The sequence below is a fragment of the Anarhichas minor genome, unplaced genomic scaffold (assembly GCF_050575085.1).
Source record: "Anarhichas minor isolate MPS153535 unplaced genomic scaffold, ASM5057508v1 ptg000082l, whole genome shotgun sequence".
NCBI classification, from domain to species: domain Eukaryota; kingdom Metazoa; phylum Chordata; class Actinopteri; order Perciformes; family Anarhichadidae; genus Anarhichas; species Anarhichas minor.
In genome coordinates, this window is record NW_027466528.1 from 932,037 (window position 1) to 957,787 (window position 25,751).

The 25,751-nt window shown below is 41.4% G+C and overlaps 2 protein-coding genes across 2 annotated transcripts in view; both read right to left on the reverse strand.

Moving 5' to 3' along the window:
• The window catches only part of LOC142938307 (putative E3 ubiquitin-protein ligase HERC1), a 66,134-nt gene extending 49,838 nt beyond the window's left edge, over window positions 1-16,296 (reverse strand). Inside the window, exons 1-14 of the mRNA XM_076081596.1 lie at window positions 16,195-16,296; window positions 12,137-13,113; window positions 11,521-11,616; window positions 11,088-11,282; window positions 8,610-8,921; window positions 8,418-8,514; window positions 7,317-7,460; window positions 7,016-7,143; window positions 6,570-6,714; window positions 5,597-5,768; window positions 4,326-4,460; window positions 3,474-3,639; window positions 2,530-2,655; window positions 1,605-1,826 (exon numbers count right to left, since the gene is read on the reverse strand). Of these exons, the coding sequence (XP_075937711.1) occupies window positions 1,605-1,826; window positions 2,530-2,655; window positions 3,474-3,639; window positions 4,326-4,460; window positions 5,597-5,768; window positions 6,570-6,714; window positions 7,016-7,143; window positions 7,317-7,460; window positions 8,418-8,514; window positions 8,610-8,921; window positions 11,088-11,282; window positions 11,521-11,616; window positions 12,137-13,087 (2,889 nt within the window). The 5' untranslated portion in view covers window positions 13,088-13,113; window positions 16,195-16,296. The remainder of the gene's footprint in view (window positions 1-1,604; window positions 1,827-2,529; window positions 2,656-3,473; window positions 3,640-4,325; window positions 4,461-5,596; window positions 5,769-6,569; window positions 6,715-7,015; window positions 7,144-7,316; window positions 7,461-8,417; window positions 8,515-8,609; window positions 8,922-11,087; window positions 11,283-11,520; window positions 11,617-12,136; window positions 13,114-16,194) is intronic.
• A 2,900-nt stretch (window positions 16,297-19,196) lies between these two features.
• LOC142938308 (ATP-binding cassette sub-family C member 12-like) lies at window positions 19,197-25,538 on the reverse strand (the record flags this gene model as incomplete). The annotated part of the gene is given in 12 exon segments (XM_076081597.1): window positions 19,197-19,289; window positions 19,369-19,533; window positions 20,736-20,849; window positions 21,407-21,485; window positions 21,592-21,685; window positions 22,412-22,477; window positions 22,858-23,047; window positions 23,169-23,258; window positions 23,363-23,552; window positions 24,165-24,302; window positions 24,493-24,719; window positions 25,288-25,538. Coding segments are annotated over 12 exon segments (1,697 nt in total), but the record flags the coding sequence as incomplete, so codon positions are not given.
• Between the last annotated feature and the right edge of the window lie 213 nt (window positions 25,539-25,751).

The following is a 25,751-nucleotide window of genomic DNA, read 5'->3' on the forward strand; positions in this document are numbered from 1 at the left end:
CTTTATACTTTTTACGCCACTACATTTCTTTGAAAACTTAATTTATTTTGCAGATTCAGATAAATAATGTAAAACTTTATTCCACAAGATTCCTGGCAGTATATGCATGCAAAGAAAAAAGTATTTAGTCAGCCACCAATTGTGCAAGTTCTCCCACTTAAAAAGATGAGAGATGCCTGTCATTTTCATCATAGGTACACTTCAACTATGAGAGACAGAATGGGGGGAAAGAATCCAGGAAATCACATTGTAGGATTTTTAATGAATTAATTGGTAAATTCCTCGGTAAAATAAGTATTTGGTCACCTACAAACAAGCAAGATTTCTGGCTCTCACAGACCTGTAACTTCTTCTTTAAGAGGCTCCTCTGTCCTCCACTCGTTACCTGTATTAATGGCACCTGTTTGAACTCGTTATCAGTATAAAAGACACCTGTCCACAACCTCAAACAGTCACACTCCAAACTCCACTATGGCCAAGACCAAAGAGCTGTCAAAGGACACCAGAAACAAAATTGTAGACCTGCACCAGGCTGGGAAGACTGAATCTGCAATAGGTAAGCAGCTTGGTGTGAAGAAATCAACTGTGGGAGCAATTATTAGAAAATGGAAGACATACAAGACCACTGATAGTCTCCCTCGATCTGGGGCTCCACGCAAGATCTCACCCCGTGGGGTCAAAATGATCACAAGAACGGTGAACAAAAATCCCAGAACCACACGGGGGGACCTAGTGAATGACCTGCAGAGAGCTGGGACCAAAGTAACAAAGGCTACCATCAGTAACACACTACGCTGCCAGGGACTCAAATCCTGCAGTGCCACACGTGTCCCCCTGCTTAAGCCAGTACATGTCCAGGCCCGTCTGAAGTTTGCTAGAGAGCATTTGGATGATCCAGAAGAGGATTGGGAGAATGTCATATGGTCAGATGAAACCAAAATAGAACTTTTTGGTAAAAACTCAACTCGTCGTGTTTGGAGGAGAAAGAATGCAGAGTTGCATCCAAAGAACATTATACCTACTGTGAAGCATGGGGGTGGAAACATCATGCTTTGGGGCTGTTTTTCTGCAAGGGGACCAGGACGACTGATCCGTGTAAAGGAAAGAATGAATGGGGCCATGTATCGTGAGATTTTGAGTGGAAACCTCCTTCCATCAGCAAGGGCATTGAAGATGAAACGTGGCTGGGTCTTTCAGCATGACAATGATCCCAAACACACCGCCCGGGCATCGAAGGAGTGGCTTCGTAAGAAGCATTTCAAGGTCCTGGAGTGGCCTAGCCAGTCTCCAGATCTCAACCCATAGAAAATCTGTGGAGGGAGTTGAAAGTCCGTGTTGCCCAGCGACAGCCCCAAAACATCACTGCTCTAGAGGAGATCTGCATGGAGGAATGGGCCAAAATACCAGCAACAGTGTGTGAAAAGCTTGTGAAGACTTGGAGAGGGTGAAACAACAGCGCTTCCTTCCTGAGTAACGTCTGCCTTGGTCTATTCCAAACAGATCGTTAATGATCTCTCAGATAATGGTTTGTTATCGAGCGGCACACACACTGAAATCAATAAGAGCGAACTCTCCGATAAGAGCTGCAGCAAACATCTACTCACGGTATAGAAGCCCAGGTTCCTGAGCAGCGTCTTCATGAGGATCTCGGCCAGGTGGGTGTCAGGGTGTCCCGCCGTGTCGCTGTACGTCGGGTCCGGGGCGGCCGCGAAGCCCGGGCCAGAGCAGAGCCCCTCGGGCCCGTCGGCCGGAGAGCTGTAGCCCAGGAGCGAGGCCACGTGGGTGTGGTCCTGGAGGCTGGTCAGGATTATGTCGAGCTGCATCCTCTGTGGCACAAAAACACACACGTTTAAAATGAGACTGCTGACCTAGACAGAAAAAACAAGCCGACAAACAGCACTCGGTGTTAAACTGGTAAACATGGAGGTTCATACTGAGGGGAAATAGTCCAATGTGCAGTCAACAAGCTAGCCTCGGCGGCGGTTATCACAGCTCTTCTGTTTTAGTCATATTTCATGAAACACTAGGTTTTTAATTATTGAGGTAACTGCACATTTTTTGCATGTGCAGAAATGTTCCATAAATTAACAGCAAATTTGTACTTTTAAAGGAACGGTTTGATATTTTGTAAAAGACACTAAATTTGCTTTCTTGCCAAGAGTTAACTGATACGATCGATATCACTTTTATATCTCTACATCAACGTCAGGCTACAGCCGCTAAACTTAGCCAGAAACACGCTAAGCTAACCGGCTGACCACTTAGAGGAACCAAACCAGCCTTTTACTCCACCAACACCACAACGTGAGCCATCAACCAACCATTTGTTAATCTACACAAACCTCAAGTACATTAATGTAAACCAGCGGCTGTGACCGGCTTTTAATGTCTAACAATGAGATTAATGTATAAAAAAAGTGCTCAGTTTTAAGCATATACGTCTCCACTGGAATTCAGAAAATAAAACTCTACACATGCATCCAGAGTCATGGATCCTGACAGGTGTGTGTATCAGGAAGCATAGCGTACCTGTCCTTTGGAGAGACTCTCCCATTTGTCAGGGCCCTGAGGCAGCAAGGAGTGAAGGAGCTCCATCCTCTCTCTCAGCGGAGGCAGCAGCATGGTCGCCCCCACCGACAGAGTCTCGATCACCGCCTGATGGAGACACACACAACACACACACAACACAAAGCTTCAGGTGGGGCAACAGATCCAGAGTTTGTTGACATGTTAAGAAAGTACTGTTTGGATGTTTTGAAGTAGGGTTGCATGAAGTACTTTTCCATCATCAGTGTATGTGTAGACACTTAAATAAATTAAGATCAGTTTGTGTTATTCTGTGACTTTGGCTGGTTCGGATTCACCAAAGTCACACAAAATAAACAAGGGAACAGAGAAGTGAAGCCGTTCTACGCTCTCTTTAAAGACACCAGACTCCAGTCGTTCTACCTCACAGATCACAGGAGTGGCTGGTCTATCACTGCCTCTATCTGTTGGTTCATTTGTGTCAGCAATTTGACAGCAAGGTAAAGAGGGGAAGACATTCTAAATATAGCGTTCACTTAAACTGCAATAGATTCTGTTAGGAGTCTGGAATACGTCCTCAGCAGAACATTGATTTGTGTGTTTCTATAAACTACTGTAGTAGAACTGTGACTCTGGAGAAGAACCTCATACAAACACACTTCTAAACATCACTACTGTCTCTTTAATGTCCACTGAGCTAATCTCAATGATTACATACACAAGAGAACAGCTGAGGAGTGACGATTCAGATAAAATAGAATAAAACAGCTTTAATTACAGGCATGGAAAAGGTGACAGAGATGCTGCTGCAGCTCCGTGTTTCTTTAAGTGAGAACTTCATCCTAAATATGTTGTGTTTGTTCACAAAGTGTCTCTGTTTTATTATTTCTACTATCTATCTTGGTCTTTACTATGCTGATAATCCCCCCCCCCCTGCATCTTCTTACCTCCTGAATCTCGTCAGGCACTGAGGAGTCCATCAGTCTGACGAGCAGGTTCCTCAGGGGTCTGGCCTGCCGACCTAAGATACTGGTGGCCACGCCCCCGGCCAGAGCCAGAGCCAGATGATTGGACAAAAGCCGAAGGCACAGCTTGAGGAAGTTATGATGCTCCCTGCAAATACATTTTTTTAAATGTATTTAATTTTAGCCACGACTATTGAATCTTATTGCCAAGATGACGGTGTGAAAGTTTCACACGTAAAAATCACAGACTTAAAAAAACAAAAAAGTTAAAAACAAGATAAAAAAGAGACGAGAGACTTAAAACAATCCAGTAAACTAATATATATATATATATATATATATATATATATATATATATATATATATATATATTTTGAACTTGTCACAAACAATCATCCGACGTCTCTGGTACCACATAGAGCCCAATATCAAGCTTCTCATGCTACTGGAGGGTAATTAAGGTGTCCTTAGTTTTTTTACTTAACTTTGCAACTTTATGTCATTTCAGACCATTGTTACTAAAGTTAACGCCCAAAAAGCTCAAAGACAAAAAAAAAATAAACGTGCTATAGTTAAATCATTTGTTAATTATTTACACATATCACAGCCTTTGTGTGAACATGTAATTCTTCTATCAATATGTTTTCCTTTACAATCATACTCTGTGAATCAAAAGAGCAGATTTGTCATTTTAAATAGAGATGTTAGTAATTAACCGTGAATCTGATAATAACAACCCTCTTTCCTGGAGAGGAGGTGCTTAATTATACACGGTTATTTCTCTGTGTTTTCTCCACACCGGTCAGTGCAGTGATGGTGGCCGTGTGTGTTTACCTGGATGAGGGGAACGGAAGAGGAGGGACTTCACTGTTGATGCCGTCGCAGTAGCGCTCGAGGAAGGAGCGCAAGTGGGAGAAGGTGCTTTCCTCCAGGTCGACACAGTAGGGCCTGTGCCAAGCCACCACCTGCCTACAGAGCCACAGGGAGTAAGTATTCATATATTAATATTAATATGAATATGAAGAGCTCTAGTGCTTCATAGGTGCTCCAGTGGAATGAATGTCAAACATCAAAGCTCTGGAGGGACATGCTGTTGTTGTCATTCAAACACTTTGTCCACTAAACTGATGAAGCTTGAAGCATTTCTCCACTGATTTAAACCAGCAGGAATAACGTCGGGTTAGTCGTGCTCGTCGTGATGAAACGTTAACTGAACTTTATGTGTAGAATCGATGCCGTGCCTCAAAACCACTTCAACAAAGTTCTGCCTTACTCCTGTTTTCTAATGAATGTTAGTTTTCTACCGATCTATCTAAAGAATGCACTTCCTGTGAACACTGCATATCAAAATAAATGTGACACATGTGAGAGTTGGCAATGTGGTTTCCTGTTTTTTTTTTGTCAAGAAATCTCATCACTTTACTTTGAAGGTTGAATCGACATCATCACACCACAGACGCTGCGTATTGTTCCTCCGGTAATGACCTCATCAGATTTATCAAAAGGAATCACAATATTATCATAAACATTGGATCAGTACATGTGTGGTACTCCACTGTGGTGTGATGAAGTTTAATCCAACATTGCAAAGTCAAACATTCAGATTTTTTTTCTCACTAATTTGAGAGCTCAATCTCAGAGAATATTACATTTTTTTCTTGTTAATTTGGTTTTTCTCGAACATTTAACACTTTACTTTAAAAGATTATCAGATTTTTTTTTCATAACACTGATGTACCGTTGACATGGTGTTTATAATGTTTTGACTATATCATCTCTTATTATATTTATAACTTTTACACATTAGGAGACAGAGTGACTTTCATCTAAAAGAACTGCATGTTTATCAAGATCTAACCTCCTTAAGACTCACTGAGACACTCTGTACTTTACGTCAGTAACACAGTCAACATGACATTAACATCACACAGAAGGAAAAAGAAACTGCTGCCATTTCACGTGCAGTCACTGACCTTTGACCTCTATTGTGCAATCCTATCAAACCCCCCCCCCCCCCCACCCCCCTCCCCCCTCCCCTCCCTGTGTGGCTATGTTTATGTTCAATGCTACCGTCGCTACAGCAGTTACTCTGATGTTGAGCTGACCTGTCTCTGGGCAGGGCGGTCCACGCCAGGCTGTGGGACGTTCCGGCTGAGATCTGCTGAATAGCGACTCCGTCCAGACCCACCACCTTCTTGGGTTTGGTGATCAGCTCCGTGGGGTTCCCCTGGCCACACTGGCCCATGGAGTTGTTGCCCCATGCGTACACTTCATTGTCTGGAGAAGTAATACAAGATTAGATATAGAATCTGTACTACACTGATCTGAAATATACGGTCTAGCTTCAGTTAAGCATTAGCCTAAACAAACAGGGTCTATGTATTTTGCTATTACATCACGCTACTTGCGACAGCTCTGTCACTTGTTTAACAAACATAAAATCATGATCACACTGTGACTTGACAAGAGGCCGTGGATTTAGCATGTTCAGCCACATTGATCCCCGACACCATGCTAACGTGTTTTAATGCAGCAGCAGCTGCTCAGAGTTACCGACCCTCTAAATCCCCAAAACCCGCCAGCGGGACTGAAAAGCATGTTTCCTCTAAACAATCGCAGAAACTACACCGTTTATCACAGCCAGCTGTAAAAAAAAAAACACCATTATCGTCTTTCTGACGGCCCTTGAACACATCATGTGCGACAAACACTTCCGTCTGAAAAAGAAACCGAAACAAAGCTTAAAATTGTGAAATTTCATCAACAACATTTTATTCTACATGTCTCCTTTAAAATCTCGCCACAAATAAAGCTTTGCTTTTTTCTGTAAAAAACATTAAATTGTGAGCTCCTCAGTGAAACTATGAAGTCATGATTGATTCATCTGAGACCAACAATCATGTGACAACAAAAATCCGTGAAACTTCTGCACAAAAGACATGTTCTAGTTCTCTCTACTTCTAGTCATGATTGTTCTGTTTCTATAGAGCTGCAGGACTTTTATATTACAGAGAAAATCAAGACTACAGAGAGAAACTGTGACAAAAAGCTCCCGAAAGAGAAGAGCAAAAGACAAACCATGCGACAGGGCCAGGCAGTGACTGTCCCCGATAGAGATGTCCACCACCCTGGTGGTAGCCAGCTCCTCGATCAGTTTGGGTCTGAGAGCTGTGGCCTCAGAGGAACCACATCCCAGACAAGCACCGCAGCCCCACGCGTACACCTAAAGAACAAGTGGCACCAATCAACATCAGCAGAGGAGTTCTTCCGCTGCTCACATCGCAAATCATTTAATTTTGGTCTCCAGGAGTAAAAACAGTGAGACTGTATCTTTGAGACAAAGCCTGAGAAAGAAGAGCTCCGTTACGTAACAAGTCATCACTGTCAACGTCCAACCGGCTGTCAGCAGAAATGCATAAACAGCAGTATGAAATTCCCTCTTTGGGACAAAGAGCCTTCATTTATTCCTCAACAAACCGGGCTTTTGTCCCGTCTTGGTTAACCCTTTAGGACTGCTGTCATACCTGTCCGGTGGAGGTTAAGGCGAGAGACGACTGGCTTCCTGCACACACTTTCCTGATGAACATTCCCTGCAGGGCTTCCACTACTTTTGGCTTGTAGACTCGATTGGTATCACCGTGACCGAGTTTTCCTGCGGGACAACACGTGGTTTCACTTGTATGAGAGCATGTACTCACACTGTAGTACAATTTGAAGAAATACAAGACAAAACTGCAAGAATTATGTGAAGGCTCCAATTTAAATTCAATTTACAAGATCACTGATGACGTTTAACAACAAAGTCTTGGTGAAGGGTTTCCTCACCGTTGTCTCCTCCTCCGAAGGACCACACGGTGCGTCCATCCTTGGACAGAGCGATGGTATGAGAGCTGCCACACGACACCTCTCCCACGTTACTGATGTCTTTAACCAGGGTAGGAATGTTTCGGCTGTTGCTGTCACCGTGACCTGCATCCCCCCAAACAATGAAAGAAAACGTCAGACTGCTTACGCACGGAAATTACAAATGTGGAGTTTTATTTAGCTCGTCTGAGTGGAGGGTTAAAAAAAGTCCACGCGGAGCATCCGGCACACAGAGCAGAACGAGGTTGTTCTCTCGAGTATTAGTTCACAGCACTTCTTCCTGTCATGACTGGGCCTTTACAGGTTCATGTGTTCATGGTGGCTCATTCTGCAGTCAGGAGTACATAGAATACTAAACTAAACTAAAACATTTAATGTCATCATGTATATACTGAAGGCTTTAATTACTAATAATAATAATAATAATAATAATTATTATTATTATTACAAAATCATTCCAAATATAAAGAAATCAGAACGTAAACAATTATTATCGTGCAAACTGCAAAATAGTAAATAAAATAACTTATAAATAAATCAGTTAGAAAACCAACAGCTTTCTTTTTCTAAATAAAATATTTTAAGATATTTGCATCTATAAACGGACCACATCTCTCTTTTCTGTGCGGTAGCGACGGAGCCGCTCCCATCTGTCAACAGACATGCTACTAGCTGTCAGCTACAGCGTTACCCAGAATGCCGTGCAGTAGTGGAACTTTGTAAATGGCCAGTTATTAGTTAAACAAATTTATGAGTCACAAATTGTTGTGCGTCATGGTGTTTTACCGTGTTAACGAGAGTTAGCTTGAGGGGTTATTAATAATAATAATAACTTTATTTATATAGCAACTTCAGAAACAGAGTTTACAAAGTGCTTTGACAGACAAAGCAGAAAAAGCGAGACAATAAAATAAGTTACAAAGTGTTACAAAGTTATAACCATGAGTGAGAAGAGTAAGAAGAGAATCTAAGAGCGTTGACAATCCCCCCGGTTGTACTGGGAACTACTTAAAAGTAACAGCCGTACATTAAAAGAGATCCTAAATGAGTTCAGCAACTTACCTAATCTTCCAAAATTTCCTTTACCCCACGTGTACAGCTCTCCATCCTCACTGACTGCAGCACTGTGTCTGTAGCCGGCAGACACACACACCACCACCTGACACAGAACAACAGACACACATCAGACTTAATCATCGGTTACTGGATTTAAAAGATGAAATAATGTGCACCATGTGAATAGAATAGCCCTACCTTCCCCTGGAGTGGCCCCTGGATCAGTTTGGGGTATTTCTGTGTTGAGCTGTTCCCGTGACCCAGTTTGCCGTAGTCACCGTCGCCCCAGCTGAACACCTCGCCCTCCGTGGTGAAGGCCAGCGTGTGGCCGTCGGAGCCCTTGGACGACGACACCTTCTTGATGGCGCGGTGGGGCTCAAAGGTGAGCTTCTTGAGCGTCCACTGGTTGCTGGAGTCTCCGAGGCCCAGACGGCCGTAGCTGCCTTTACCGCAGGCCCGGACGGAGCCATCGGACGAGATCACAAAAGTGCAGTACTGGCCCGCCTCAATCTGCAGAGAGAGAGAGTGAGTGAGTGAGTGAGTGAGTGAGTGAGTGACCAGCGCTGTGGTAAAATCCTGTGGCGCTAAACTACAGCTGTGAAGGGCGTAGTTGTCTCATTGGTTGGTGGACTACGGTTTTTCAGAATTTTGGCCATCGAAATCTGAGTGGGTTATTTTGCAACCAGTGAACAGGAAGTGACCATATCTGGACTGAGGAGGAGTGACGTAGAGACGCCGTATACGTCTCTGGTAGAGACCTGTCAATCACTGTGTAGCCCCGCCCCTAAAGCATCCCCTGCTTTATAATAATACACGGAGTACACTGGTTTTCATTAACAGAAGCTATGATCAAACACTTTTGTTGACAATAGTATTTCCATTAACTAACTAAAATATTAAAACTAATTTAACCTTGTTGGCAAGAATGATTTGGACGTAGACGCAACATATACGTCTCTGGTAGAGACCTGTCAATCACCGTGTAGCCCCGCCCTAAAGCATCCCCTGCTTTATGGTCTGTCTGACTCTAAATGGACCATAATGTACTAAATGAACATCATGCTGTATTGAAGAAGACTTGAAACTAGAGATTGAGACCATAAACTCATGTTTACAATGTTTACTGAGGTAATAAATCAAGAGAGAAGTAGAGTCATTTTCTCATAGACTTCTATACAACCAGAGGAGTCGCCCCCTGGTGGACTCTAGAGAGAATGCAGCTTTAAGGCTCTTTATAGACCTGGAGGTTGCCGCCTGGATACAACACCCGGTCTCCAAGAAATGATGTTCCCATACAACTGAACTGCTTTCTCAATTATGTTTTTGAGGGAAACGTATTTACAGTTTTAAACACATTTTTAACGTTGTGAATTTCAACCTGACACAAAACAAAACAAAAACTACTGAAAAAAAATACTTTAGTAAAAGATCTTGCTTTGGCTTAAAACAAATGTTTGTTACGTATCTTAAATTAAGTAGGTCATCTGGGAAATGCAATTGAAAAAGGCAGTTTTCAAGAGACCAGGCTGAGCTAGTTTCTGATGATTATTTGATTTAATTTCCTGCAAATTCAGCAGCACATTAGGAAAAATGATTTTGTGCAACTTCATCTTGCAGAGAGGCCCCTGACATTATAAACAGATGAACAAAGGTTATGTGGGTAAGATAATTGTCTCATACCATCGATCCGTCTAACACAGCATGTCACATTGTTTTGATACACAGCTGTAGTTCCGCTGAAGGGAGAACCAGTGCTGTTAATGCATGATGTCACACGTGTTTATGAAATGCTCTTTTTGTGATCATGCTGATCAGTAAAATTCATGCTCTGAAGAAAAACAATATTTCCCCCTTAAAACTTAACCCATTTGACAAAACATAGCTAATTTAATTTTGAACCGAGGTCATTTTTACATTAATTACCTCGGTCATGCTTTGTGACTTTGTGCCGCGTCATCACGGTTAATATTTATACCACCAATGTGTTTATGGTAGAAATGTTTACTGGCACGCAGTGTAAAAATACTAAACGTCCTGCATTAAAAATGTTCCTGAAGTAAAAGTATTAGCATCAAAATACACTTTAAGTACCAGAAGTAAAAGTACACTCAATATGCACTCAAATACTATATGTATCATTGGATTATAATTATTGATGCATTAATGTGTTCATCACTTTAATGTTGCAGCTGGTGAAGCTCATTTGAACTACTTTATATACTTCATAATATACTACTTAATAATAGTTCATAGTTCATAAGGTTATTTATATTTTGTGTTAAGAACATGAATCTGCAAAATAGCCAAACTAGTGCCTAATACTGTCTAATAAATGTTATGAAATTAAAAGTATAATATTTCCCTCTGAGATGTAGTGGAGTAGAAGTATAAAGTTACATAAAATGGAAATACTTAAGTACAAGTACCTCAAAACGTGTACAAAGTTACATTCCATCCCATGCTACAACAAGTAAATTGCAGAAGTGAAATTGTTTACAAGAGCACAAAGTTCTTCTTAATTCTGCTCTAAAGGGAACCAGATTGGTGCGTTTAACTTTAAAATGTGCTCAATTTAAAATCTAGCCACCACAGTGTCAGAAAGCTTCAGATGCTGCCTCTCTAAACATGTGCAGACACACAGCTCTACAGAAGACTTGTGAACTGTTGTTCTCTTACGGTCTGTGCGTCGGCGAAGCTCGTGGCCAGCTTGGGCTGCAGGATCTTCTCCTGCGTTCCCTCCACCAGCTGGTGGCTGCTGTTACTGCCCCACACGTAGACCTCACAGGTCTCAGACACCACGGGCGTCTCGCCGGTCTGGATGCTGTCTGGGCTGACGCAGGTGCGAGAGTAGTCCGACGCCATTCGACATACCTGGAAGAAAAGGACGCGAGTTAAGAACCGCTCCGGACATCTTTGAATAATCATTTGTGTCTGACGAGTTTCTTAAAATGACATCTCCTCCCTTTTCCTTCCAACATATTTTTGACTAGTAACTTACAGGAGTTACTCGTATGGATCGAAGTGAAGGCTATCCACTCCTTTAAATAAGCATGTTGAGGTGTATTATTTAGAGTATAATGATACGTAGAATACTTCTAAAATGTCTTACTTCTTCTAAGAGACAGAGTGCTGCCTCATACAATGAGCACAAGCCATCAGTGGTCCGTGTGGGTTCTCTCCACTGGCTGCGATCTGCTGAGGAGCCCTGAGACAGAAGAAACGCATTTAAATATATAAATGTTCAGACCATAATGACTTCAAAACAATTACAATCATCACACTCAACAGGGGGCCTTTGTCACAGACCACCAAAAGGAAACGTTAAACAACCTATGCACCTTTAAATCTGATAGGAATCCAAAAACCATGTGATACATTTTAGACAACCCCGAAAACTTTGAAAAAAACGTAAATAACTCGTTTGAAAGCCTATGACATCATCATTGTTTATTTACCAGCATGTTTGTATTTGGTTGGTGCAGAATGTCAGTAGTGTTTTCAGTTATCACCCCTTAAGATCATAATAGCTGCACTATAAAGCATACAGATGGATGAATTATTGTTAGTTTATAGTGTTTTCCATAGAGACAAGAAAGACGTGGTTGGATGAGCAAAGTAAAGCTGCCGAGGCTACTGAGTCCTTGTTTAAGCAGAAGTTATAACAGTTCTGGTTTGAGTTATTAAACCACACTTCCAATCTGCCAGCAGTGTTGATGTTTACTTACCAAAGAGCGCCTCATCTGCATGAGGATGTTCATGAAACAATCATATCCGATGAGCCCTTCTTGGTTCTGTAGCACCTTATTCTCCTCCATAGCACTGACCAGGGCTGATGCAGCCAAGGCCATCTCGATCCACTCCAGCAGGTAGCGCAGGGAGCCCCTCTGGGAGGCCAGCCCCAGCAGCAGCTCGGAGGCAAGCCGCCGCCCTAAAATGTCCGCCCCAGAGTTTGGCATGGTTACCCCCTTCAGGAAAGTGGTGACCTGGGCCAGGCAGTCCAGGCCCATTGGCGGGATCTTGCTCTCGTTGGCCAGAGAGAGGGGCGGCAGGGAGCTGACCACGTCGATGGCCGTGTGAATGACATCGTTACACAAGTTTATGTTGCCTCCGGCACCTCCGCTGGGGCTGGGTGGAGGAGGCATCATCCAGCTCTGGCGCAGCAGAGCAAAAAGAAGGCTGAGGCCCGTGCGGACGCCCATCTCGATGAGGGCGTCCGTGCTGGAGCGCGGCCGCTCGCTGACAGAGTGCAGATCGGCCGAGCCCGAGTTGTTCTCTGGAGAGTGCTGCTGCTGCTTGACCTTTCCTTTGTCGTGGTACTTGTTGGAAAGTGCGTAGAAGATGCGCTGGAGCACCAGCACACGTTTGCGCAGGGCTGCAGCGAAGGGAGAGTCGGAGCAGACCATCTTGGCCAAGGCCAACTGGCTGCTGAGTAGCGCGTCCAGGTAGTGCTCCTGCTCATCGCTGGAGAGGGATTCACGCTCAAAGTCCGGGAGCTGGGGCCCTTTCAGACACAGCACCTGCTGGGGCAGCAGCACGGCCTCTTTGTTGACCAGCAGCTTCGAGTACAGCACCGACACTCCCTCCCGTGTGGCGATCGACTCGCTGTCCTCCGTGATCCACGAGCTGTTCAGGTGCTCCAGCCATTTGAGCTTCACCGGGGGGATCATCAGAGCCATGGCATGTCACTCTGGAGCCATCAGTCCTGAAAACATCAGACAAATTGTTAATATCAAGCTTGTGAACAGCAATTTGTGTTCGCAAAGGCTGTCTTTTCTCAACGCTATTTAAAATGTTGGGGAAAAACACAATAATCTTCAGTTTGAGGTTATTAATAGTTTCCAGTTTGCAAAATTGGCACAGACCTTGATCCATTCAACACTTCTTCACTGGATAATATCGTGAATCAAGATGAAGAAACAAACATTATGGACTTATGTGCTAATAACACAGATGAGGTAATCTATGTAAATATGACCTAATATATATCAAAACAGAAAATAATATCTAAATCTGCCCGATAATAGAGCACTGCTCTCAGTGAAAACTAGCCTGGTTGAATAAAGGTTTTTTTTAATGCTTTATCGTGCGATTTAAAGTTGTATTATTACTTGTACCAATATTTTATATGCACACTGATTACATTCTATTTCATGATGTTTAGTCGTTTGTGAAGTTTAGCCATACATTTACAGACTAGCCTCGCTCCAGTCTGTATTGTAAACACTACACACATGTTGACCCGTGCATAACAGGTCAGAGAAGTCCAAACTCTGCTTCAAAGAATCCATAACTGGAAACTAAAGGCATGCTTCTTTTTGACACCAGTTGCAATCTAGAAAGGGTTCTCTGTAGGTAACCTTACTGCCTCTGGGTTTAAGTTGAGGTACGCCAGGTGTAAAGATGAGTAACGTGTGGGTCAAAGCGCTGCTGCCCGCTAACAAAGTCCAAGAAACGTGACCACTTCACTCCTATCCTTGCATCCTTACACAAATCCCTACATGTTCTCACCCTTACATATTCTTCAGAGTCTCTCAGCCCTTACAGCACCAGACCCATCGGATCCGCCCAATGTGGCCAACTGGCTGTGCACTGTTCGTGGAGAAAGGTGGAGTCTATTGATGCTTTTAAGATGCACCTTAAAATCCACCGTTATTCTCGGGCTTTCAAGTGTGTTCAACCCGTGTTTGATTGTGTTTAAACTCGTTTCCAATTGTAATCTTGCTTTATTTCCACATATACACCGGATGTCTCTCTGCTTGTATGTGCTATATAAATGAGATAACCTTCTTCCATCATACCTGTTGTATAAACAAATACCATGTTTATCGTTGACATTTTGTAATCCAGCTAAATGCTTTGCTCCAGTTTACAGTGAAGGTGAGCAACTTTCTGCAGACACACTGGTGAGGCTACAGGCTCAACACTGCAGTTGTTTACAATCATATTGTAGTTGTGATTGTTCATGATACTCTCACGAACAAGTGAAGAAATACTGCACCTCCATTTGCACTATTACCACCATTCTACACCAATATCCCAAATCCATTGTCCATTGTTCTTTATGTTCATATATATTCTTCGATGTATATTTATATTGTACATAGTAGTTGTTTGTTTATGCTTAGTTACTTTGTTGTCTTTAATGTCCTTGATTTTATATTTTTCTTGTTTATTTGTATATTCCATGTATGTACGTTGAGAGCAATGTGAAAACCGGAGTCAAATTCAATAAAGCTGATTCTGATAGCTAGCTAGCTAGCTGCTAACCGACCAATCATCAGAATCAATTACGGGATTTAATGCAAATTATGAATATTACTCATTATTATTTAGTAGTAGAAAAACAGCACTGTAGTCAAATGTGTATTAATAATAACTATATTAATACCTATTTTAGTTATTGTGGATTTTTTACTTATTTAATATTCTTTACTGTTTTCTTACTTATTTATAATACTTGATTTTATTTTGGGGTTTATTCTATGTCTCTTGTTTGCACTTTCCTGTGTGTGTGTGTGTGTGTGTATATATATATATATATATATATATATATATATATATATACACACACACACACACACACACACACACACACACACACACACACACACCACTATGCTGCTGTAATCCTGTAAATGTCCCCACAGCGGGACTAATAAAGGATTATTTTATTTTATCTTTGACATTGCAGTTGTTTAGGTAAACAATATTGTTTTATTCTATTGTTTTTTAGATTCATTTCTACTGGTTTCTTATATCAATTTCTACTGGTTTCTATTTTTATATTAGCTTCTACTGGTTTCAATTTTTTTGTATTAATTTCTACTGGTTTCTATTTTTTTTTAATATTAGTTTCTACTGATTTCTTTTTTTATATTAATTTCTACTGATTTCTATTGTTTTTTTATATTATTTCTACTGGTTTTTATATTAATTTCTACTGGTTTCTATTGTTTTTTATATTAATTTCTACTGGTTTCTATTGTTTTTTTAATATTATTTCTACTGGTTTTTATATTCATTTCTACTGGTTTCTATTTTTTTAAATATTAGTTTCTACTGGTTTCTACTTTTTAAATATTAGTTTCTACTGGTTAGCTAGCTGCTAACCGACCAATCATATTGTAATCGTACCAACTGTCCAGTTAGCTAGCTAGCTACGCTAACTGGACAAGTCATCTTGCAGCCACAGCCCAATGCATTAATTAATTTGTTTTTCATTTTTATCTTAGCTGAAGTTGTTAGCACTTAAATAAATAACTTACCTAACCACCGGTGATATTAGACAGTTAGCTTTGTGCTAACCTGCTTGTTGTGTCAGATTAGAAGGGCAGTTTATCACCAACGGCAAACATGGTGATTATCACCAACTGCTAAAATTTAAAAACATGACATCACACAAGAAACGGTTAACAGCAGCCTTTACCAGCGCGTGCGGAAAAAACAATTAACCGTTAATATTGTCAAATGATGCTGCTGTTTATGTTAGCTAGCTAACGTTAAGCTAACTTTCCTCTCACGTCACTCAGCTAGCAAAATCATACAATACCGTAATCACAGACGTGACACTATAATGTGCAGATAACAATAGAGTTATTACCTTAAGTTAATCACATACCAATATGCATATTCATGTCTTAAAGGAGCGATTTTAGCTTCAGCATTATAGATTGGCTTATCTGCTGTATCATAGCTAGGGTTAGCTTTTTGCTAGCTACACTTTCTGACGTTAGCTTGAATAATTAATTAACATAAATACAAATAAAAAATAAAGCTCGCTTACCAGTAAAACTGCCAAACAGGCCTCCTCGTAGTGCTTACACAAGACTGTGCATTTCATGGACAGTTTACTGTGAAAAGGTGACATGCATGGAACCTTCCATTGGCGGTTGGCAAACAATGATTGGTGCATAACCGCCACCAACTGGTATGGAGTGTGCATCAGGATATCTACTGTATGTCTGTATATATATATATATTTATTTATTTCTTCATTTAAACACTTGACACTTTACATTACACTTCATCATACTTGTTTATAGTACTGTTATCTGTTTGTTGTGCACTTTATTTTATATTCTTTCATACTCTATTGTACATTTTAATATGTTTCTATTTCTTGTTGATTGTTTAATGTTATGCACCAGCCGCCATTACACATTCCTTGTATGTGCAACATACATTGGAAATAAACTAAATTTCTGATTCTGATCCTGATAAATATTCATTCTGCTAATGCAACAAGTCGACTAAACAATAAAAAAAGTCAAACTATACAGCATGAAAAGAGGAACATTTTCATATACATGCATATGTGCATCTACAGTAGTGGCATTAAGAGTGGGGACAACCTAGTTTCCCCATAAAAATAAATGTAAATAACTCCTAATTTTGACCAAAGCTGTTCTTTCTATCAATGTGCCGTTTTAAGCCAAACAGCTACTGAAACGTGGCTTTAACCTGCGATTAGATTTATTCTGCGAGTCCGTGAAGAGTCTCGGTCTAAAACTCTCATGTATGTCCCGTTAAACCGATGGAGGGCCACTGCCTCTTTTTGGTGGAAATACAAAATCACATCTGTTTAATATTATTAATTATTATTGCCAGGCCATTCAGAATATTGATTTGAACTCAATGATTGCTATTGGATCCTTCCTGCTTGTGTTTGCACTCAATTTCCAATATCTGTGACAAAGTATATTTGTACCATTCCATTCACAGTTTTGAGGTAGTTACAGATTGAATTCTCTGCTGCTCATCTAAACACACAATCATTTTCTAAAATGTCTTATTTCAGATTTCGAGGACACATTATGCACACTGTATTTTTACTTCAATTAATTATGATTACAGGACTTTTACTTGTAATGGAGTATTTTTACATTAGTGTGTTGCAACCTTTACTAGAGTAAAAGGTGAAATGTGTCTTCCACCACTCATAGCTGGTGATGTCGGTGCTTAATTTCCTGCAATCAGAAGAAGCCATTCTTTGTTTTAAGATATGAAAAACAACTTTCCGTGTCAGCCATCACATTCTAACTTTTGACTTATTCAGAACTTCTGTTTTTATCAGTTTCTTTGGTAAATTGATTATTTTTTATTTGTTTGTCATTATTAACGATCATCACATCTTCAGCTCTTTGTGAGCCCACTCGATGAAACCAAAACCAAATCATAAAGGTTGTTCATTTTAAAAACCAATAAAGAGGTGAGCAAATGTTTTAAATGAAATTACAATAAGGGTTGAGTAAAGTCAGCAGTTCTCTCGACAAAAAGTCAAATAAGATTTTTTATTTTGGATTATTGCAGGAAATAATCTCTGTGTCAGACAAACATTGATGATAAACAACAGGAAGTGAACAAATGCTGACTCATTTCCTGTTTTAGGACTCGTTCCTGCAGCACTCTATACTCAGTCCATCAGATCTGGGTCTCCGGTTGTAACCCTGACAGTCTGAGGGGTGAAGTATCTGGAAGCCGTCATTAAACTTCAGATTGAGGAAAAAACAAAACAATTAAATTCACATCTGATTTATAATATTTCGACCCTACTTTGCTCTTTAGAAACCCGATCAGTAGTTGTGTTCACCTTGTTTTACAGTATCGTGTTCATTTTCAACTCACTGCATTTGTAAAGGTTGTTGACGCGAGCGATGTCGTTGTCGCTCATCTCTGTGGCGCGTCCAAACTCAAGGTCTGGGTCGCTCTTCGAGACGATGGTTGGCTGCCCGTTGCTGGAGGAGAAGGCGTATCTTCAGGAGAACACGAACACAAAGGGCAAAGAGTTGCACAATCACAAGCTCACAACAGTTCTACAGTTGACTTAGTTTCATGTAGCTCTTTTGGGCAACCTTATAGTTCGTGTGTGCATACAGTTGCACTCAAAGGTATTTAACCCACATTGCAAATTAGGTTCATTGGCAAAATTTAAAAACTTTCAGCTGTTTTCAATAAACAACTCAAACAAGGACAATTTAAATAGCTCAACACAACTAATGTTACAAGTGGTTTCTCCTAATTCAACACAAAATGCCATTTTCACAGAATCTTCAACATTCTATACAACAAGAAACAGGCTTACCTGTGAAATGATTTTAAGTGAGGCATCCCTTTAAATGTTCATGTGTAAAGATTATACATCTTCATCTGTATATTGTGCATCCTCATCGTTTATATCGTGAGGATGGAGAATAGGAGGGATTGTAAGAGCAGGCTGAGGACGGGCCTCGCCAGTAAAACATAGTAACCGCAGATGAAGGGAAAGTCCTTAACAGCATTTCACAGAGAAGACAACCCTCTTCCTCATAACACACTGCTGAGATTATGACGCCCGTGTGTGTGGAATTCTCTTTTAAAAGACCTGTTGTGGCAAACTCTCTCTATGACCTGATCTTTAAACAAATTCACAGACTTTGCAAAACTATAAGAGCATTAGCCACCACCAGCTATTCAATCCATATTTCCTTATGGCTTCACTGAAGAGGATCGTTGGTGTCGGATCAAAACAAGCCGCCCTGTAGCCTGTAGACACAGTAATGAGTATCATTACATACAAAGCTAATGTGTTTGAACACCTTTGAAATGCACATTCTGGACAGGAAGAAGAAACATGTGTCAGCAAACAGCACACAGTGTGACTGAAGCTGACACATTTTCATGATTACCACTTTGTTAATCAAGATTACAATATGACAGGACTGATTAAGATATGTTTGTGAAAATATATTTATTATATTATAATATTATTATGTTACAGTGTTTAGTGTGTAGCAGGGCCTGTGTGGTTCAGGTGTTCACAGTGTTGGCAGCAGCGAGGAGTGAGGAGAACAGAGAGTCCGGTCTTTGCTTCAGCACATCTGGATGGTCAAACTCGGCCACCTGTCGGACAAATCACTGACTGTTAGTCTAGGTTTAGAAGCACGTAAACGTCATCTTTATCTTATCTTTAATCTGTTACCTCTCCGTTGTCCATGACCAGAATACGGTCGGCGTGCATCACAGTGTTGATGCGATGGGCGATGGTGAGCATGGTGCAGTCCTGGAAGGCTTCACTGATGGTGGTCTGGATCAAGGCGTCGGTCTCTGCATCGATGGATGCTGTTGCCTCATCCAAAAGAATGATCTGTTGGACAACAGGAGGGACAGTTAGTCCAGACGAAGAGAGGAATACTGGTCGTGGTGGGTTAATTGATGCAATTGTGAATAATATCAATATCACAGGCAGTTAGTTTGGTTGGTTTTGCAACACATGCAGATGCAGGGAGCAGGGGAAGGACCCAAACACAGTCCCAGATGAGGAGGCAGCAGGAACAATTCAGTGACTGTATTTAAATGGCTTTCAGAGTCCAAATAAAGCAGGTGGTCTGTTAGGCAGGTACACAAACAGAACTCCATGCAACAAGGAAGGAATGAAAGACGAGACGACAACCAACAGTGAGAAGACAGGACTATTGGTACATCTTCAGTCTCTTATTTGTCATTTCCTCACTCCTCACTTGTTGTTCTGCGCCGCCATCTTGACGGCCGTCCCAAAGCTCTTCTGTCTGCTCTGTTATCTGAGCGAAGATGGTTATCTGAGGAGCCATGGGCGAGGAAGAGCAGCCTTCACGGAACGACACGCCCCCTTATTGTTTATCAGTTATTTGATTGGACGCTTCAGCCGATCGGACTGATCTGATATTTCTTAACGTTACTGAGATTTCATACCAGAGTGAAATCACAGAATAAACTCAAGTTGTATATTTGATTTGGTTACTTTTTCACCATCTGGTTAAAATATATGTTAATTGTAGGTCTGAACAACAAAAGGACCACAAACAACTTTCTTCATTTTTTAGAAAGATTTGCCTTTTATGATCTGTTGTTTCCCTCAATAACCTTTATGATGGAAACACTTAAAGTCAGAGAGAGCTGAGAGACTGTCTGTCTGTCAGCAAGAAGAACCTTTTACATCTTTTGTTTTCAATTCATTCAGTCACGTGAGGCTGATAATTACTGGTCAGGTTTAATAAGTTACATATTTTTAAATTTCCCCAAAACATTTAGCCTAATAAAGTCTTTCCAGTGTTCAAGAGACACCATGTCTCAGGAAATGTCAGCAGGAAGCACTGCTGCTCTGGCAGTGATGGTAACTGCGTGTCTTAGTTAGTATTAGTACAGTGATCCTGTGTGCAGACACAAACTCCATCAGAAGTCTCTGCAGCTGTTAAAGCCCACTGACAGCTGATCAGAACAGAACCACCACAGATGTGGCAGTAGAGCAGCTGAAAAACTGGCAAGTGTGTAAATAACAAGAAGTCAGAAGACATAAATTCATGTACAAACCTTGGAGTTGCGTAGTAGTGCTCTCGCCATACATACGAGTTGTCTCTCTCCTACAGAGAAGTTCTCTCCGTTCTCCAGCACGGTTGCCTGTAGTTTCCCCTCCAGTCTGGAGATCTAAGGAAACAAAACAATCCTCATAGAACCACCTTCATGTCTGCTGCTACCTCACCTCTAAGAGTAACCTACACTGATACTGACTACGATACAATCAGGATATAAAACCCAACGGTTTGTAGAATAGTCAAAGCTACCAACTAAAACATAAAATTGCTACTTTCACATTAATGTATCGGCAATAATAATCTAATGATATCATTGCGTAACACTCACAGGGTGCATTTTTCTACTTTGTGTACTTTTACTTTGATACATTAAGTACACAAAGCTCATAATACTTCAGTACTTTAACTCAAGTAAGATCTTACATGCAGTGACTTTACTTGTGATGGAGTACTTTCACAGCGTGGTATTGCTACTTTTACTGAAGTAAAGGATTGAATACTTCTTCCACCAATGCTACGGTTCATAATATATTTGAAAATAAGGGTTCAATAACACCAATGCACCACTAAGACAGCTACTATCTGGTCAGATAACATTTCAATTCAAGATGACTGAGCACACGCTCTAATGAAGCTGTGAATGTGCTTCATATTGTCCAGCCAACATACCGAGTCCTTCATGTAGGTCTTCTCCAGCGCCGCCCAGATCTCCTCATCATTGAAGTTATTGAAGGGGTCTAGGTTGTACCTGGAGGGAAGGACATGCAGCCAGTGACTAACCCACCACAGTGAGAGCAGTGTGTACCCGTGTGGAAACATAAAGCTACATGGAGTTAGGCGTTAGCTTAGGTTACCTGACTGTTCCAATGAATAGCACAGGATCCTGGGGGATGATAGACAATTTGCTGCGCAGATCCTGCAGACCAATGGCCGTAATGTCCACGCCATTGTAGGAAATTTGGGTTTAGAAATGTTTTAAGAAATCATAATAGAAGTGTTTAATGATTCATAATTAAGAAATCATAATTAGAAGTGTTTTGGAATACATAATTAGAAGATTCATAATTGTAGAAGTGATTTGTAGTTAGAAGTGTATCTTAGTAGCACCTTTATATCGGTTTGTGAAACTTGTGAAGTTTTTGCCAAAAGTTGCAAATCCTTATCTTTATATAGAATGTTTATCATAGAAGTGTTAAGCCATAAAAGACAGTCATTGAATGTATTAAACTGTGAAGAATAGCCAAGGGAAAGTCAGACTTCCAGACAGACATTTGCAGGTTGTGCCCGCGCGAGGGTTTTCGGAAGCCTGACGCCAGGAGGAGGCAACCGAAATTAGCCAATAGGAATTAAGATGGACAAAAGGGAGGGGATTTCAAACTGTAAGGGGAAGTGCTGGAAAGGAATTCACGCTCTTTCTCCTCGGCTCTGAGCCTGGAAACATCTGTGTTTCCAGGCTGAGTCGCGAATGAATAGCTTTTCCGCGCGGATCATATTATTATATATTCTGTTAGTAGTGTACTTCATTCTGTAATTGTATTAGCTTCGGTAGGATTAAATACTTTTTAATTGTTAACCAGTTTATGGTAGATTTATTAAGAAGCAACTCTACTGTAAAACAGTGGAGCGTGCTCTCCGGCCTTCTCTCGGTGGGGAAGATTTCAGCCTCCACACCATCTATCAGGATGGTCCCTGATGCCGGCTCCACCAGCCTGAACAGAGCCACGCCTAGAGAGGACTTCCCTGCAGAAACAAAGCACAACAGTAACTCTAATGGTGTACAGAGGCAGGGTTCCCTACCATGCCTCTACAAGTTAACACTCTAATCCAAGTCAGTTCTTTCATTTACACATTTAAATCCAAAGGTGCTCTTGTAACACTGGACTTTCTACATGTGCATTGTAGAAGCTACATTATGATCAATATCGACGATAGGTTTTGTTGAAATAGATAAAATTGTGTGCGTATTTAGGTTCAAGATTCAACTCTGATAATTAGTGATAGTTTCCCTCAATCAATCAATCATGTCAATATGTCTGAGTCATCTTGACATTTACACTAAAATCAACCTGCATGTAAAAAAAAAAAGTTATGAGTAAAAGCTGCTGGAGTCAAGGTCTTACCAGAGCCTGTCCTTCCCACAATGCCCAGCTTCTCTCCAGCTCGGATGAAGAAATCGAGTCCGTTCAGGACAATGGGTGTGTTTTCTCGGTACCTCATCTTATAGTCCTGGAAGGTGATGGTTCCGCTCTTCGGCCAATCCTCTGGGACTCGGGCCTCCTTTATTGGCCCGGGGGCCTCAGACGTACAACCCTGTACACAATAAACAACAACTACTGTGAAGGAGAGGAAAGGAGGTGCGTCAGAGAAAAATGTACTTTATAGAAGAGAAATGATTAGCTTTATAAAGAGGCAGAGAAGTTTAGAGTCTGACCGTGATGTATTCCTGCAGCCGCTCCACCGAGTTGAATCTAGCCTCCACCTCCGTCGCCAGCCTCACTGCATACTGAAGCAGGCCAGTCAGCTGGACAACACATCAACATCTTTAAACACACACGTTGCAGTTGCTTTCAACGTATCTTTACAAAAAGAAACCAAAGGTTCATTCATGTTCTGTTCCAAATTCACCTGTATGGTGCTGCACAAGGCCAAGCCTTTCAAAGACGGACTGATGACGTCATTGCTGCTGAGCACTACGAACAGAGACACCAACAACGTCATGGTCAGCGCCATGGAGTCCAGGCAGAAGGAGAGCCAACGTGTTCCGGAGAGAAACAATAAATAGTGGTTGGAGTTGATGTCACTCAGTGACTTGAACCTACAACGTGATAAAGGACATGCAGGTTTGTGAACATACTGTACCGCCTCACCCCAATGATCCGTAACACAGCATTTAAAAGGCAGACCAGGTTCAGAGACTCTGACTTTGCAGGAAACTCTATGAGTGAGTGTGCTTTGCTTATCTCGAGAACTGTTCATTTGATCTACTTGTGTATTGCTGGGGACCCAAGGGAATGCGGTGTCAAATGTTGGTGGCACTATAACAACAAACTTTGCGTTTTGGCCCTAAACTTTGGAGCTGTAAGTGACAAAGTCCCAACGTTTTGTTTGTTGTTCTGTCATAGATTTAATCATATTTTTTCACTTTACTGAAAGCAAACAATGACCTCTTAGTGTAACTTAAAATCAGGTTATTATGCATTATAGCAGCTATTACAATGCGTTACTCTAACTCTCTAATGTATTAGAACTATGGGAATTATAGTACACTATGATTTAAAAAATGTGCGTCAAAAACAAGAAATATTGCATCAAGATCAATTTTCTGCCATTTTAAATTGTGTCCAAATTGTCACCCAGACAACGCTGCAAACAACAATATGAGGAGCGACGCAGTGGAGAGTCATGTGGAGGAACTTTGCTATCTTACAGTTCGATGTGTCTGTCTCTGATGTTGTAGGCGTGGATGGTGCTGAGGCCCTGCAGGGTGGAGGTGGTGAGAGAGATGCAGGGAGAACGACTGATGTTCTCATTCCTCTTCATCTGACGGATACTCCTCTGGAAGATACTGCAGATCAATCACAACTGATATATTTAGTAAAGCTTTAAAGAACTCTTGTACTGTACCTGCTTTTAAGACGTGCAACCATTTAAATGAAAATCTGCATCTAAATAAATGTCATAAAATGAACTCAACGTGTGATCAGCAGGTAGCCATACAAGGCGTTTATTTCATGTTTAAACTGGTATCAACTCACAAGAGAATGAGGGTGAACAACGCTCCAATGAACACCACAGCTGCCAGTATCGGGGGAAAGACTGCCGAGATGGTGATAACGGTGAAGGTGAACAGCAGAGCAAACTGCAAGAAAGGGTCTATGGTGAGGGGAAGCACCGCGTCCACCTCCTCTTGATCTTTGGAGAAGCGGTTGAGAATGCGTCCTGTTGGCGTCGTGTCAAAGAAACTCATGGGACTGGAGAAGATCTGAGGAAGGAAAACATAAAGGCATTGTACTTGTTCATTATATGAACATAAAGCATGCCCCTTGTTACCTCCCATCCCTCCTCTCCATCCCCCCGTAGCAGAGAGAGGGCGGGGCCAGAGGGGCTGCTCAGTTGAATATCTTAGTCTAGTCCGTCTCACTAATTGATCTCACTGAGGTTTTGAAGTCGGGGAAAGAATCCGTGGCTCCGACCATGGCTATGAAATATAAATCTGTCTTTGAAGACGTAGACGGATTTATATTTGTGACTTTTTCTCCTGGTCCCTCCCTTCTGTCTGTAATACTTTGTCCGTTGGTTATGTTTTCCTTTGTTTTGACATTTCATTATTTCTTGTTTTATTTTGTGTTACTCACCTCTCCTCTCGTTTCAGATGCTTCACTTCCTGCCCCTGTGTGTTTTGTCTGATTACCTGACGTGCATTTGAGTCCTGTGTCTTTCTCTGCGGTTCCATCAGTCGTAACAGTAAACTATATGGAAAAATCCTAACAGATCGTATCTTCAATTCAGTAAACATGGTTGTGTTTGATGGTATGGCCATCCATCAGTACCTTCTTGAACATGGTGTCGTGGAGTTTGGTGGCCGCATTCAAAGTCACCCAAGTGTAGAAGAAGCATTTGGTGACGGCAAGTGTCACCATGACCACCACCAGCAGGCCATAAATACTTTGGTAGAAGTGCAGGTGTGGGTTTTGTGAGATGTCTCCTTGGTTTGAGGTTGTGTTATTGGATGACTTAAAAAAATAGAAAATATATCATGTTACAAACCAGGTCCAGAGAGACAATTCATCAACACAACGTACTACAGTTATACAGTTATGCAGTTAAGTTCTATCTGTTCTCTACAGCACACCTCCTCTATCGCTGCCAGTGTAGACAAAACCAGTTTGGTTCAGCCGTAAATACAGCGAAGTTATGTGAAGTAAAAGAATTTGCAGTGCACATGCAGCAATACCAACATCTGTGCACATCTGACCGACCATGTGAAAAGGGTGTGTGGCTGTTGGTTTGTCGG